Source organism: Musca autumnalis, unplaced genomic scaffold, assembly GCF_047663935.1.
Source record: "Musca autumnalis isolate F117 unplaced genomic scaffold, ASM4766393v1 scaffold_5, whole genome shotgun sequence".
In the NCBI taxonomy this organism is placed as follows: domain Eukaryota; kingdom Metazoa; phylum Arthropoda; class Insecta; order Diptera; family Muscidae; genus Musca; species Musca autumnalis.
In genome coordinates this window covers 173,625,022-173,639,454 of record NW_027412088.1, presented here as the reverse complement: position 1 = coordinate 173,639,454, position 14,433 = coordinate 173,625,022, and the positions used below count along the sequence as shown (strand labels likewise).

At 35.8% G+C, this 14,433-nt stretch overlaps 1 protein-coding gene and 1 long non-coding RNA gene across 4 annotated transcripts; one reads left to right on the top strand and one right to left on the bottom strand.

Moving 5' to 3' along the window:
* Positions 1–745: 745 nt before the first annotated feature.
* LOC141404869 (uncharacterized) lies at positions 746–7,871 on the bottom strand. Of its 3 annotated transcripts, XM_073988666.1 has the most exons (3): positions 5,875–5,981; positions 2,007–2,042; positions 746–1,734 (listed from the first exon to the last, which is right to left on the bottom strand). In XM_073988666.1, the coding sequence occupies exons 1-3, from the start codon at positions 5,879–5,881 to the stop codon at positions 875–877; spliced, it is 903 nt and encodes a 300-aa protein (XP_073844767.1). In that variant the 5' UTR covers positions 5,882–5,981; the 3' UTR covers positions 746–874. The 3 variants fall into 3 exon arrangements, with proteins under 3 accessions (XP_073844767.1, XP_073844769.1, XP_073844768.1); XM_073988668.1 differs by lacking the exons at positions 2,007–2,042; positions 5,875–5,981 and adding an exon at positions 7,687–7,871; XM_073988667.1 differs by lacking the exon at positions 2,007–2,042 and having other exon boundaries at positions 5,875–5,984.
* A 3,073-nt stretch (positions 7,872–10,944) lies between these two features.
* Positions 10,945–11,675, top strand: LOC141387799 (uncharacterized). Its single transcript, XR_012408643.1, has 3 exons — positions 10,945–11,291; positions 11,394–11,443; positions 11,518–11,675. It is a non-coding gene; the product is annotated as an uncharacterized lncRNA (long non-coding RNA).
* The last annotated feature ends 2,758 nt before the right edge of the window (positions 11,676–14,433 follow it).

Genomic DNA, 14,433 nt, shown 5'->3' with positions numbered 1-14,433 from the left:
TGCTGCTAGATATCTTAAAAAATCCATGTTTATTGTCTGCTATGGCTGGTGCTAGAAACCTTTAAAGAATCTACGTTCATTGTCTGCTATGGGTGGTCCTAAAAATCTTTAAAAAAAACCACGTTTATTGTCTGCTGTGGTTGGTCTTAAAATCTTTAAAAAATTCACGTTTATTGTCTGCTATAGGTGGTACTAAAAATTTTTTAAAAAAATCCACGTTTATTGTCTTCTATGGGTGGTCCTAAAAATCTTTAAAAAACCCACGTTTATTGTCTGCTATGGGTGGTCCTTAAAATCTTTAAAAAATCCACGTTCATTGACTGCTATGGGTGGTCCTAAAAATCTTTAAAAATCCACGTTGATTGTCTGCTATGGGTTGTCCTTAAAATCTATAAAAAATCCGCGCTCATTTTCTTTTATGGGTGGTCCTTTAAATCTTTAAAAAAAATCCTCGTTTATTGTGGTTTTTATTTGCTGCTAAAATCTTTAAAAAATTCTCGTTTATTATCTGCTATGGGTGGTGTTAAAACTCTTAAAAAAATCCACGTTTATTGTGGTCTTTGATTACAGCTAAAAATCTTCAAAAAATCCACGTTTATTGTGGTCTTTGGCTCTGACAAAAATCATTAAAAAGTCCACGTGTATTGTGGTATTTGGTTGTTTCTAAAAATCTTTAAAAAAAATTTCGTTTTTATAGCTTTTGATTGCACCTAAAAATTTAAAAAAAAATCCACGTTCGTTCAATATTTTTTTCATTTCAAATTTATTTTTAAGTTTATTTTAACAAAAAAAATTATTAATAAAAATTACAGCTTAATAAGTTAGTTACCTACACAAGTTACATATACACATATGTTTTCCCTACTTCTTCTTCTTATTGCTTAATCAAAACTTCATAATCGCCAATACGGATTTCACGCCCTCCATAAGGTATAAACAAACATCTTTGACTGACCGACACTAGACCAGGTGTCAGACTACCATGATGATGGCCACGTCCCACAAACAAAGGTTCGCCATTGCGCGAACGACCTGTGGACACGGCATTTGGCGGTATTATATGATGATGGACTTTGACCCAGGCATAGCCAGGTCCACACAAAACTTCATGATTCCTCTTGTTGATTTCAAAGCCACCGTAACAGACATAGGCACATCCTTTGCTGGGTATAATTTTGGCAGGTAATAGTTCGCCTTCATGCATGGCTCGACCAACATAGATTACAGCTCGATCTGTGTCGTGGCCCGCCACAACTGCTCCAGGTGGGGTATAATTGGGTGTTGAGGCCACCCAGTTGTTAAGATTTTCAAAAACTAAAACTTCGTAGGTATTCAAACGGATTTCTTGTCCGCCAAATGGTATATACAGGCAACCGTGAGAAGGATGGATTTTTCCAACACACAAAGAATTCAAATAATGACCACGTCCCACATATAAAGGCTCGCCGGTTCTGGTCATGCCACTGCGCACAGCATTTGGCGGCACGGCACCATTATAGCAAGGTTGCCAACCATAACCCTGGCCGACTAAAATTTCATAATGATGTTTGGCATGTTCCATGCCACCCCAGCAAATATAGGCCTGACCTTTGCTGGGTACTACTTTGGCAGGTAAATTATCGCCCTCATGGAAGGCGCGTCCAACATAAATTGGTGAACCATCACAATCATGGCCACCAATAACGGCAAACGGTGGCAAGGGGGCAGCAGGTGCAGAGTGAACCCATGTTGTTTCTGGAAGGAAGAAGAAGAAGAAAGGAATGTTTATAAAATTAACTTGTCAATCATAGATAATTAAGTCATCCGTTAGTTGTGTCCGACAAAACAATCTTTGAACAAATCCCGAAAAAATCGTTTGTTATTTACTCAAAATTGTTTTGAGTTATTGGTTGTTGTATTTGTTGTTGGTGGTCAGTCAGCAGGTGTCGTTTTTGTCATAAGTTTTTGTGGTATTTTGTGTACTTAAGGTGCAGATAAGGGAAGGTGCATTGGGAACATTAACGTACGATTACCACCGATAACAGCTCCAGGGTGATAAGAACCTAGAGAAACAAAAACAAAACGAAAACAAAAAATAACAGGGTTTACAGGGTGCTCGAAAACAAACAGGGAGTGCAAAAAACATGAAATAAAAATATATGAAACTAATGAAATGAAGGAAGAAGTGAAACCAACAAAAACAAACAAGCGGCGTGACAAGAAGTGAGGAATTTTTCGTATAAGAAATGGCATAGTCTGATGTATTTTTTCTATAAGACCATTTTAGGTTCAATGAATTTGTTCCATAAGAAAACTCAATATGTGATGATTTTTTTTTCTACACGAAAATTCATCGTTCGATGAATTTCTTCTATACGAAAAATCGTTCGATAAATATTTTCTTTACGCAAAATTCATCGTTCGATGGTTTTTTTCTATATGCAAAAAGTCGTCACGGATGAACTTTTCTATAGGAAAAGTCATGCCAGATGAATTTTTTATAGGAAATGTCATATCGGATAAACTTTTCTATAGGAAAAGTCATCACAGATGAACTTTTCTATAGGAAAAGTCATCATGGATGAACTTTTCTATAGGAAAAGTCATCATGGATGAACTTTTCTATAGGAAAAGTCATCACGGATGAATTTTTCTATAGGAAAAGTCATCACGGATGAACTTTTCTATATGAAAAGTCATGCCAGATGAATTTTTTATAGGAAATGTCATCTCGGATAAACTTTTCTTTAGGAAAAGTCATGCCGGATGAATTTTTCTATAGGAAGAGTCATCTCGGATGAACTTTTCTATAGGAAGAGTCATCACGGATGAACTTTTCTACAGGAAAAGTCGTCACGGATGAACTCTTCTATAGGAAAAGTCATCATCGAAGAACTTTTGTATAGGAAAAGTCATCACGGATGAACTTTTCTATAGGAAAACTCATCACGGATGAACTTTTCTATAGGAAAAGTCATGCCAGATAAATTTTTCTATAGGAAAAGTCATCACGGATGAACTTTTCTATAGGAAAAGTCACCACGGATGAACTTTTCTATGGGAAAAGTCATCACGGATGAACTTTTCTATAGGAAAAGTCATCACCGATGAACTTTTCTCTAAGAAATGTCATCACGGATGAACTTTTCTTTAGGAAAAGTCATGCAGGATTAAATTTGCTATAGCAAAAGTCATCCCGGATGAACTTTTCTATAGGAAAAGTCATCCCGGATGAACTTTTCTATAGGAAAAGTCATCCCGGATGAACTTTTCTATAGGAAAAGTCATCCCGGATGAACTTTTCTATAGGAAAAGTCATCCCGGATGAACTTTCCTATAGGAAAAGTCATCCCGGATGAACTTTTCTATAGGAAAAGTCATCCCGGATGAACTTTTCTATCAGAAAAGTCATCCCGGATGAACTTTTCTATCAGAAAAGTCATCCCGGATGAACTTTTCTATCAGAAAAGTCATCCCGGATGAACTTTTCTATCAGAAAAGTCATCCCGGATGAACTTTTCTATCAGAAAAGTCATCCCGGATGAACTTTTCTATCAGAAAAGTCATCCCGGATGAACTTTTCTATCAGAAAAGTCATCCCGGATGAACTTTTCTATCAGAAAAGTCATCCCGGATGAACTTTTCTATCAGAAAAGTCATCCCGGATGAACTTTTCTATAGGAAAAGTCATCCCGGATGAACTTTTCTATAGGAAAAGTCATCCCGGATGAACTTTTCTATAGGAAAAGTCATCCCGGATGATCTTTTCTATAGGAAAAGTCATCCCGGATGAACTTTTCTATAGGAAAAGGTCATCCCGGATGAACTTTTCTATAGAAAAGTTAATCCAGAATGACTCTTCCTATAGAAAGGTTAATCCGGGATGACTTTTCCTATAGAAAAGTTCATCCATGATGACTCTTCCTATAAAAAAGATCATCCGTGATGACTTTTCTTAGATGACTTTTCCTATAGAAAAGTTCTCCTGGGATGACTTTTCCTATAGAAAATTTCTCCGGGATGACTTTTCCTACAGAAAAGTTCATCCGGGATGACTTTTCCTAGAGAAAAGTTCATCCGGGATGACTTTTCCTATAGAAAAGTTCATCCGGGATGACTTTTCCTATAGAAAAGTTCATCCGGGATGACTTTTCCTATAGAAAAGTTCATCCGGGGTGACTTTTCCTATAGAAAAATTTATCCGGGATGACTTTTCCTACAGAAAAACATGACTTTTCCTATAGCATAGGATAAGGATAGGAAAAGTCATCCCGGATGAACTTTTCTATAGGAAAAGGCATCACGGATGAACTTTTCTATAGGAAAAGTCTATAGGAAAAGTCATCCCGGAAAAGGCATCACGGATGAACTTTTCTATAGGAAAAGTCATTACGGATGAACTTTTCTGTAGGAAAAGTCATCACGGATGAACTTTTCTATAGGAAAATCATTACGGATGAACTCTTCTATAGGAAGAGTCATCACGGATGAACTTTTTTGTAGGAAAAGTCGTCAAAGATGACTCTATTCTATAAGCAAAATTCATTATTGATGAATTTTTTTCTATATGCAAAAAGTCGTCCGGATGAACTTTTCTATAGGAAAAGTCATCCCGGATGAACTTTTCTATAAGAAAAGTCATCCCGGATGAACTTTTCTATAGGAAAAGTCATCCCGGATGAACTTTTCTATAGGAAAAGTCATCCCGGATGAACTTTTCTATAGGAAAAGTCATCCCGGATGAACTTTTCTATAGGAAAAGTCATCCCGGATGAACTTTTCTATAGGAAAAGTCATGAAGGATGAAGTTTTCCATAGGAAAAGTCATCCCGGATGAACTTTTCTATAGGAAAATTCATCCCGGATGAACTTTTCTATAGGAAAAGTCATCCCGGATGAACTTTTCTATCGGAAAATTCATCCAGGATGAATTTTCTATAGGAGAAGTCATCACGGATGAACTTTTTTATAGGAAAAGTCGTCAAAGATGAATTTTTTCTATACGCAAAATTCATCGTTTGATGAATTTTTTTTTATATGCAAAAAGTCATCCCGGATGAACTTTTCTATAGGAAAAGTCATCCAGGATGAACTTTTCTATAGGAAAAGTCATCCAGGATGAACTTTTCTATAGGAAAAGTCATCCAAGGAGAACTTTTCTATAGGAAAAGTCATCCCGGATGAACTTTTCTATAGGAAAAGTCATCCCGGATGAACTTTTCTATAGGAAAAGTCATCCCGGATGAACTTTTCTATAGGAAAAGTCATCCCAGGAGAACTTTTCTATAGGAAAAGTCATCCCGGATGAACTTTTCTCTAGGAAAAGTCATCACGGATGATCTATAGGAAAGGTCATCCCGGATGAACTTTTCTATAAGAAAAGTCATCCCGGATGAACTTTTCTATAGGAAAAGTCATCCCGGATGAACTTTTCTATAGGAAAAGTCATCACGGTAGAACATTTCTATAGGAAAAGTCATCCCGAATGAAATTTTCTCTAGGAAAAGTCATACCGGATGAACTTTTTTGAAAAAAGCCATTGCGGATGAACTTTTCCGTAGAAAATGTCATCGCAGATGAACTTTTCTATAGGACAAAAAACATTTCAAATGATTTTTCTTGGACGGACGTGACATTAAACACACTGAGTAACAAGTTTTATCTACAGCTACTCTAATTGAGAATAAATAAAATTTAATAAATATTTATTTTTGTTTTGCAAGTTTCTTGTGGTTTCTTTCTTTCTTTCATTCACATTGTTACTTCCTTTATTTATTTTCTCCACAAAAAAAAAATTCAACTTCACTTATGAATATGGTGGCAGTATGAGGTGACAAAATACTTCTTGTATATGTATGTAACACACGTAATTATTATTTCAACACAAATTCTCACCCATCATTTTGCAATATTTTTTTTTAGTTTATTTATAACGCTTTTCACTTAACAATAAAACAAAAAAAAACTTCTTCTGTTGCTGCTCCGGGGTGACTTTTCCTATAGAAAAATTTATCCGGGATGACTTTTCCTACAGAAAAACATGACTTTTCCTATAGCATAGGATAAGGATAGGAAAAGTCATCCCGGATGAACTTTTCTATAGGAAAAGGCATCACGGATGAACTTTTCTATAGGAAAAGTCTATAGGAAAAGTCATCCCGGAAAAGGCATCACGGATGAACTTTTCTATAGGAAAAGTCATTACGGATGAACTTTTCTGTAGGAAAAGTCATCACGGATGAACTTTTCTATAGGAAAATCATTACGGATGAACTCTTCTATAGGAAGAGTCATCACGGATGAACTTTTTTGTAGGAAAAGTCGTCAAAGATGACTCTATTCTATAAGCAAAATTCATTATTGATGAATTTTTTCTATATGCAAAAAGTCGTCCGGATGAACTTTTCTATAGGAAAAGTCATCCCGGATGAACTTTTCTATAGGAAAAGTCATCCCGGATGAACTTTTCTATAGGAAAAGTCATCCCGGATGAACTTTTCTATAGGAAAAGTCATCCCGGATGAACTTTTCTATAGGAAAAGTCATCCCGGATGAACTTTTCTATAGGAAAAGTCATCCCGGATGAACTTTTCTATAGGAAAAGTCATGAAGGATGAGTTTTCCATAGGAAAAGTCATCCCGGATGAACTTTTCTATAGGAAAATTCATCCCGGATGAACTTTTCTATAGGAAAAGTCATCCCGGATGAACTTTTCTATCGGAAAATTCATCCAGGATGAATTTTCTATAGGAGAAGTCATCACGGATGAACTTTTTTTATAGGAAAAGTCGTCAAAGATGAATTTTTTCTATACGCAAAATTCATCGTTTGATGAATTTTTTTTTATATGCAAAAAGTCATCCCGGATGAACTTTTCTATAGGAAAAGTCATCCAGGATGAACTTTTCTATAGGAAAAGTCATCCAAGGAGAACTTTTCTATAGGAAAAGTCATCCCGGATGAACTTTTCTATAGGAAAAGTCATCCCGGATGAACTTTTCTATAGGAAAAGTCATCCCGGATGAACTTTTCTATAGGAAAAGTCATCCCGGATGAACTTTTCTATAGGAAAAGTCATCCCAGGAGAACTTTTCTATAGGAAAAGTCATCCCGGATGAACTTTTCTCTAGGAAAAGTCATCACGGATGATCTATAGGAAAGGTCATCCCGGATGAACTTTTCTATAAGAAAAGTCATCCCGGATGAACTTTTCTATAGGAAAAGTCATCCCGGATGAACTTTTCTATAGGAAAAGTCATCACGGTAGAACATTTCTATAGGAAAAGTCATCCCGAATGAAATTTTCTCTAGGAAAAGTCATACCGGATGAACTTTTTTGAAAAAAGCCATTGCGGATGAACTTTTCCGTAGAAAATGTCATCGCAGATGAACTTTTCTATAGGACAAAAAACATTTCAAATGATTTTTCTTGGACGGACGTGACATTAAACACACTGAGTAACAAGTTTTATCTACAGCTACTCTAATTGAGAATAAATAAAATTTAATAAATATTTATTTTTGTTTTGCAAGTTTCTTGTGGTTTCTTTCTTTCTTTCATTCACATTGTTACTTCCTTTATTTATTTTCTCCACAAAAAAAAAAATTCAACTTCACTTATGAATATGGTGGCAGTATGAGGTGACAAAATACTTCTTGTATATGTATGTAACACACGTAATTATTATTTCAACACAAATTCTCACCCATCATTTTGCAATATTTTTTTTTAGTTTATTTATAACGCTTTTCACTTAACAATAAAACAAAAAAAAACTTCTTCTGTTGCTGCTCTGAAGCTATTGATCGGTTCGCTTTCTCAGTTCAATTAATACTAAAGTTCCAATGGACAAGGCTGCCGGGTTAAAATGCTTGAAATTTCATATCACAAAACGTCCGAGTAGTTGTTATCAATAAAATGAAGTCTGGGTATTGATTTGATGGAAGTGGGGGATTTTATTTATCTACCAAAGGTGGAACGAACTGTATGCAGATATCCATAATTCGTTGTGTATGTGTTTCAACTACATTTCTTATCTCTGCAGTTAGTTAATAATAACATCAAACATTCATGGTATTTATTTAAAAAAAAAATAAAAACAATTACAAATCATGAACACATTGTGAATTACTATTTTTGATTTTTTTTATTATTATTATTTATCTAGAAAATGATTTATGGTCTAATGACTGAAAGGACAAACATTCTAGAAAACGTTAAAAAATATATTTATATTGGAATCACACAATATTGGCCTGGGTGACGTCATAGATGTAGCACATTGTACACTTGATGTTTCAAATTTGTTGTTCTTTATATTCTTCTTTTTTTTATAGAAAAATTCCTCGGAGTTGACTTTTCTTACAGAAAAAATCGGCGGAATTTGTTACAGAAAAGTTCATTGGAGTTCAATTTTCCTATATTGAAAAGTTCATCGGACAATTATTTTTATTATCAAAAACTTCTTATAACAAATGTCATCAAAGATGATTTTTCTATAAAAAAAAGTTATGAGAGAGGACTTTTCCTATAGGAAAGATTCATCGGACGATGACTTTTCTCATGGAATTCCCCCTATGATTCATTGACTTAATTCACAATATGTCACAAAGTCAGTCAAACATTCCTTATCTCTTTCCAGTTGAATAACATGACGCTGTCAATAAGAGCGTATGTTAATATACATACTTGAAGATTTGTGTGTAATTCTCGCAAATGAGTCACCCATATAAATTTGAAGAATAAGCGATAAGATAAACAATTAACATATTACTAGGAAAATATTTGTTAATAGAAAAAAATTACATTCTTTATTTTACATGTTATATTTTATATTTCACATTTTCCTTTTTTATATATTTTATATGTTATATTTTATAGTTTATATCATATATTTTTATACCATCAGCATTTATGCTAACGAGGGTATATACACTTTCATAAAATGTGCCTCATCGCAATAATGGTTTTAGACCCCAAGTATGTTTGGACGAAATATGTTTTAGACAATTTGGAGTCGATTAAGCAATGTCCGTCCGTCCGTCTGTCTGTCTAGCTGGCTGGTGCTCACGATAATCCTCGAACGGATCAACCAATTCGGTCCAAAATATGGCTTTCACAATATTTCGTCCAAACTTAGTTTATGTTCGAATATGGGTTATGTCGGTCCACTCCTTCCGGCACCTCCCCCACAAAAGTTTGAAAATGTTGTGAAAATTTGTGCGCCCGATTACTCTTAAAGGGAGTATCAGATTTGGTTCATACTCCGCACATCGTGGAATTTCTACTAGACTTAGATGAGGTTCCAATATGGACATAATCGGTTCACTACTTTGGGTACCTCCCACACAAAATTTCGGAGAAGTTCAGTTTAGGACCTGTTCTTGAATCACTTCTGTTTTTGTTGTAGCAACTTGTATTCACTTCCCCCCATACGAATGTACAAGTTTCATCAGGGGCAGCTCCATACATCCTGAGAAAATAGCCTGAATGGTACAAAAACCCATTGTGACGCCGTGTGTAGTTGTTGAAGCTCAAGATAACTCTCGAAAGGTTCTGCCGATCGGTCTATAATTTGGCCTTCATAATATTTTGTGAAAATATAGTTTAAGTTCAAAGATAAGCCACTCTTTCAGGTACCTCCTATACAAAAGTTCAAAAATGTTCGGAATAATTGTGCGCACTGTAACTCTTGAAGGGATTGATCGATTTGGTCCATACTTTGCACATCCTAATATATCTGCCAGATATAAAGCAGGTTCGAATATGGACTATATTTGTCTCCTCCTTCTCTTATCTCTCGCACAAAATTTCGGATAAGTTCACTTCAAGACCTGCTCTCGAATAACTTTGATTTTTGTTGAAGCGATTTGCATTTGCTACCTCCATTACGACAGTAAAAGGTTTTTCAGGGGCAAGTCAATATTTCTTGGGAAAACAGCCCTAAAGGTGTAAAAAATCCTATGTTACCATATGTGGCGGACGGATATCTCTCGAACTGTTCAACCGATTTGGTACAACATTTGGTCTTCGTCGTATTATATCAAAACTTAGTTTCATGGGGCAATACCGCTCCACAACTTCCGGTACTTCTCCCCAATATTTAAAAAATGTAACTAAAATGCTAGGACGATATCACTTGTATGGGGCAACCAATTTGGTCCAAACTTTGGATCTTCTAATATTTTGTCAAAATTTAGTTTAGCTTCTAAAATGGCCCATATCGGTCCTCCCGAGGGTACCTCCCCCACAAAAGTTCACCATTCGTGTCTTAGTGCAGTTAAATCCTAATCCACATTTTTATCGGCAAGTTCAAATGTTCAAAAAGGGCCATAAAATACATTCGATCTGTCCGTAGGTGAAAGTTTCACTTCACATTGGCTGAGGGTATATATCTGTCGGGAAATCCGACTGACACTTTCTTACTTGTTGTTGAAGCAACTTGCATTCGCTGTCTCCATTACGGCGGTAACATTTTTGTAAGGGGCAAGTTCATACTTCTTGAGAAAATAGAACGAAAAGTGTAAAAAATCCCTATGGCAGCATATGTAGTGGCTGGAACGCATGGCCAGGGTATATCACAGGCTGAGGGTATATCTCTGTCGGCAAAGCCGACTGATACTTTTTTACATGTTTATCTTCTATATAATAAAAGCAAATAATGTAAGTTACTACGCTTATAACTCAAGAACCGCTGCACAGATTTTGACAATTCACACCAATTCGGAATGGTCTCATGACAGAAAAGGATAAAACCTAAAAAAAATCGCGAAAATCTGCCAAAAATTTGCAAAAATATTTTTTGAAGAAAGTCAATTTTCCCACACATTTCTATCGAGCTTTTGCGTTTGGAGTATATCGTGACACCAATAGTAAATGACGTTTTGAAAGTTCTGTAGATATTTTTATTGACAATATATTTGAAAAAATGATTTAAAAAAAAAACAACATTCCTTATGAAAATTAACAACGAAAATTAAAGAAGACTTTATTCAAAAGAATATAAGCGTTTTCAGCGGTTCAACCTATTTTAAAAGGCAAAGAGATTTCGGTGCTCATTTTATTAAGACGTTTTGTTGTATAATAGTACGTACGTAATGAAAATTAGGCAGAATGTGATGTGTTTGTAACATGAAAATGTTGGCGGAGCGCAGAGCGGGAAGGCCAATACTCTAAAAGAATGAGTAAGTGGTCAACGATATCGAAAAGCCTAATATTTAAAATTAGATTGAATGATACCAAGAAACAGAAGGGGTTGAAATTTTATTCTTAGTGCGGCTTATTCGAAATGTTTTGCTTCGGACAACCTATGTAAGTAACCACGGAAATTTTTAAAGCTTTGTATTCCCATAAATATTTGACTGTAATTTACTTATGTCATTATCTTTCCGGTCGCATTTAAAATGCCTGCAGTCAAAATTTCAACGTTCTCCAAAGCTCAGGAAGAAATGCACCAAATGGCGGTATGAACCGAGTTTTATTACGTTTGCACAACTGACTACTTACTGTTCACACCCTTCTCTTTAAATTCTACCAGTTTATTGGGCCAACTACTGGATTTACAGCATCAGTGGATAATTTAATTTTGGCGATTGCCTATGCCAACAAAAAATAAGAGTCACAACATTCCCCATCATAGACATATTTTATACGTTGGGTTATTTAAAATTGCGTTATTCGGAGTGAGTTAATGGCCTGCTGGAACTCACGAATGAAAATGTAATCCTCTAACAATTCCTTAATTGAAGTTCTATAAATTAATCTCAATGAAAAAGGATCCACACCTTTAATAAAATCCCGGACCCAATAGCTACCCACATTAGCAAAAATTGCTTGAGTTTGCTTTAAGCGGAACTCTATCGATTGGTAGTGAATGGTGATAGAAATTTGCATTAACTGTCCAATTGAGTTTTACAATTTCTTTACAAATGTAAATCGTACATGGAAATAAATACGCAATACGGTACGTATAAATTTGAGTTTCCGAATACCGAAAGTTATTTAACCACATCCCAGCAAAGTTCAAACGAAGTCGTAAAAGATCCGATCTTTTCATCAGCATTTGAACCAATGCAAAGGAAGTCGTGAAAGATCCGATCTTTTCATCAGCATTTGAACCCATTCCATCGATCCAATAGAGATGAATTTTGTGTTTTTATTTATACACATTTTTCTAAATATATAAGATTAATTATTTACAATAGGCTTGATGTTGTCGGAGAGTCGAAATCACAACCGAAGTTGTTAAAACTCTCGTCGTAATGATAATGTCATTGCAAAGGGTTGGTTAAAATGACATGCTAAAGCATTGGTGAAAATGATATGTCAAAGCATTGGTGTAAATGACATGCTTTGGATCCAAAAATGAATAGCATCTAAAAAGATGACGTGCCAGATCACTTGCACCCATGATTGAATGGCATCTTTGGCATCGAACATTTTGCTGGGATCTAATATGTCTGATGCTGTAAGCCTAAGCAGTGAACGAAACGAACTGTCTCTTAGAGGTTGATGTGTTATACATATCTCTTAGCTGGATACCATTTTTTCAATCAATCGTATGAATTTTTTTGCAATGCCTAACAGACTGCGAGACGAAGTTCGCCGGGTCCACTAGTATTACATATTTAATACTTTATATGTATGTTATTTTTGTATTTTTATACCCTCCACCATAGTATGGAGAGTATATTAAGTTTGTCATTCCGTTTGTAACACAACGAACTAATCATTTGCGACCCTCTAAAGTATATATACTTGATCAGGATAAAATTCTAAGACGATCTAGCCATGTCCGTCCGTCCGTCCGTCCGTCCGTCTGTCCGTCTGTTGTAATCACTCTAGCGTACGCAATAATTGAGATAGAGTGCTGACATTTTGCAAGAAGATGGGCTATATCGTCCACTCTTTGGTATAGCACCCCATATAACGATACCTCCGGATTTGAGGTATTTTCACGTTTTTCGCCACATTTGCAGAACAAATTAGCTATAATTTGGCACTTAGGGTTCCAGGAGGCCAAGAAACATATCTACAAAAAATTATGTATATAGGACCAAGTTTTGGTATAGCCCCCATATAACGGTACCTCCCGATTTGAGGAATTTTCACGTTCTTCGCCACATTTGCAGACCGAATTAGCTATAATTTGCCTTTTAGGGTTCCTGGAAGGCAAACAAGATATCTATAAAAAATCATGTATATAGGTCCAAGTATTGATATAGCCCCCATGTAACGGTACCTCCCGATTTGAGGTATTTTCACGTTTTTTTTTTTTGCCACATTTGCAGACCGAATTAGCTATAATTGGCATTTAGGGTTCCTGGAGGCCCAACAACATGTCTACAAAGAATTATGTATATAGATCCAAGTTTTGGTATAGCCCCCATATAACGGTACCACCCGATTTGAGGTATTTTGAGTTTTTATGCAACATTTGCAGACCGAATTAGATATAATTGGCATTTAGGATACATGGAGGTCAAAATACACATCTACAAAAAAATATGGGTATAGGTCCAAGTTTTGCTATAGCCCTCATATAACGGTTCCTCCCGATTTGAAGTTTTTTCTTGTTTTTCGCTATATTTTCAGACCGGATTAGATACAATTTGACATTTAGGGTCTCTGTAGGTCAAAAAACATTTTATAAAAAATTCCACGTCCACGTTTTGGTATAGCCCCCATATAAAGATACCGCCCGTTTTCAGGTACTTTGAAGTTTTCGTTATACCCTCCACCATAGGGAGGGTATAATTAAATTTGTCATTCCGTTATTGATCAGCATAAAATTCTATGTCGATTTAACCATGTCCGTCTGTCCGCCCGTCCGTCCGTCTGTCTGTTGAAATCAAGATACACCTCGCAAATTTTAAAGATAGAGAGTCAATATTTGGTACAGAAGTTTTTATTACTTGCAGGATGATTGGTATTGGAAATGGGATATAGCGGTCCACGTTTTGATATAGCCCCCATAGAACGGTACCTCCTGGTTTTCGGTATTTTTAAGGTTTTAGCTTCATTATCCTACCAAAATGGCTGAAATTTGGTACGTAGTCTTCCTTAGGGGTATAAAACTTTCCACCCAGAATTTTGTCGATATCGGTCCACGCCTTCATATAGCCCCCATAGAACGGTACCTCCCGATTTTCGGTATTTTGAAGGTTTTAGCTTCATTTTAACACAGAAGTGGCTGAAATTTGGTACTTAGTCTACGTTGGTGGTATAAAACTATCCCGCAGAACTTTGTCGGTATCGGTCCATGCGTTCATATAGCCCCCATAGAACGGTACCTCCCGAGTTTCGGTATTTTGAACATTGTGGCCTCAATATTCCACCCAAATGGCTGAAATTTGGTATGTAGACTTCGTTGGGGGTACTCAAACTTCCCCTTTAAATTTTTCGGTATAGCCCCCATGGAAAGGTACCTCCAGATTTTCCATATTTTTAAGGT

Coding starts and splice junctions, on each gene's coding strand:
- LOC141404869 (XM_073988666.1), bottom strand. Junction 1,735..2,006: donor AGCTGTTATCGGTGGTAATC/GTACGTTAATGT, acceptor TCTTCCTTCCAG/AAACAACATGGGTTCACTCT.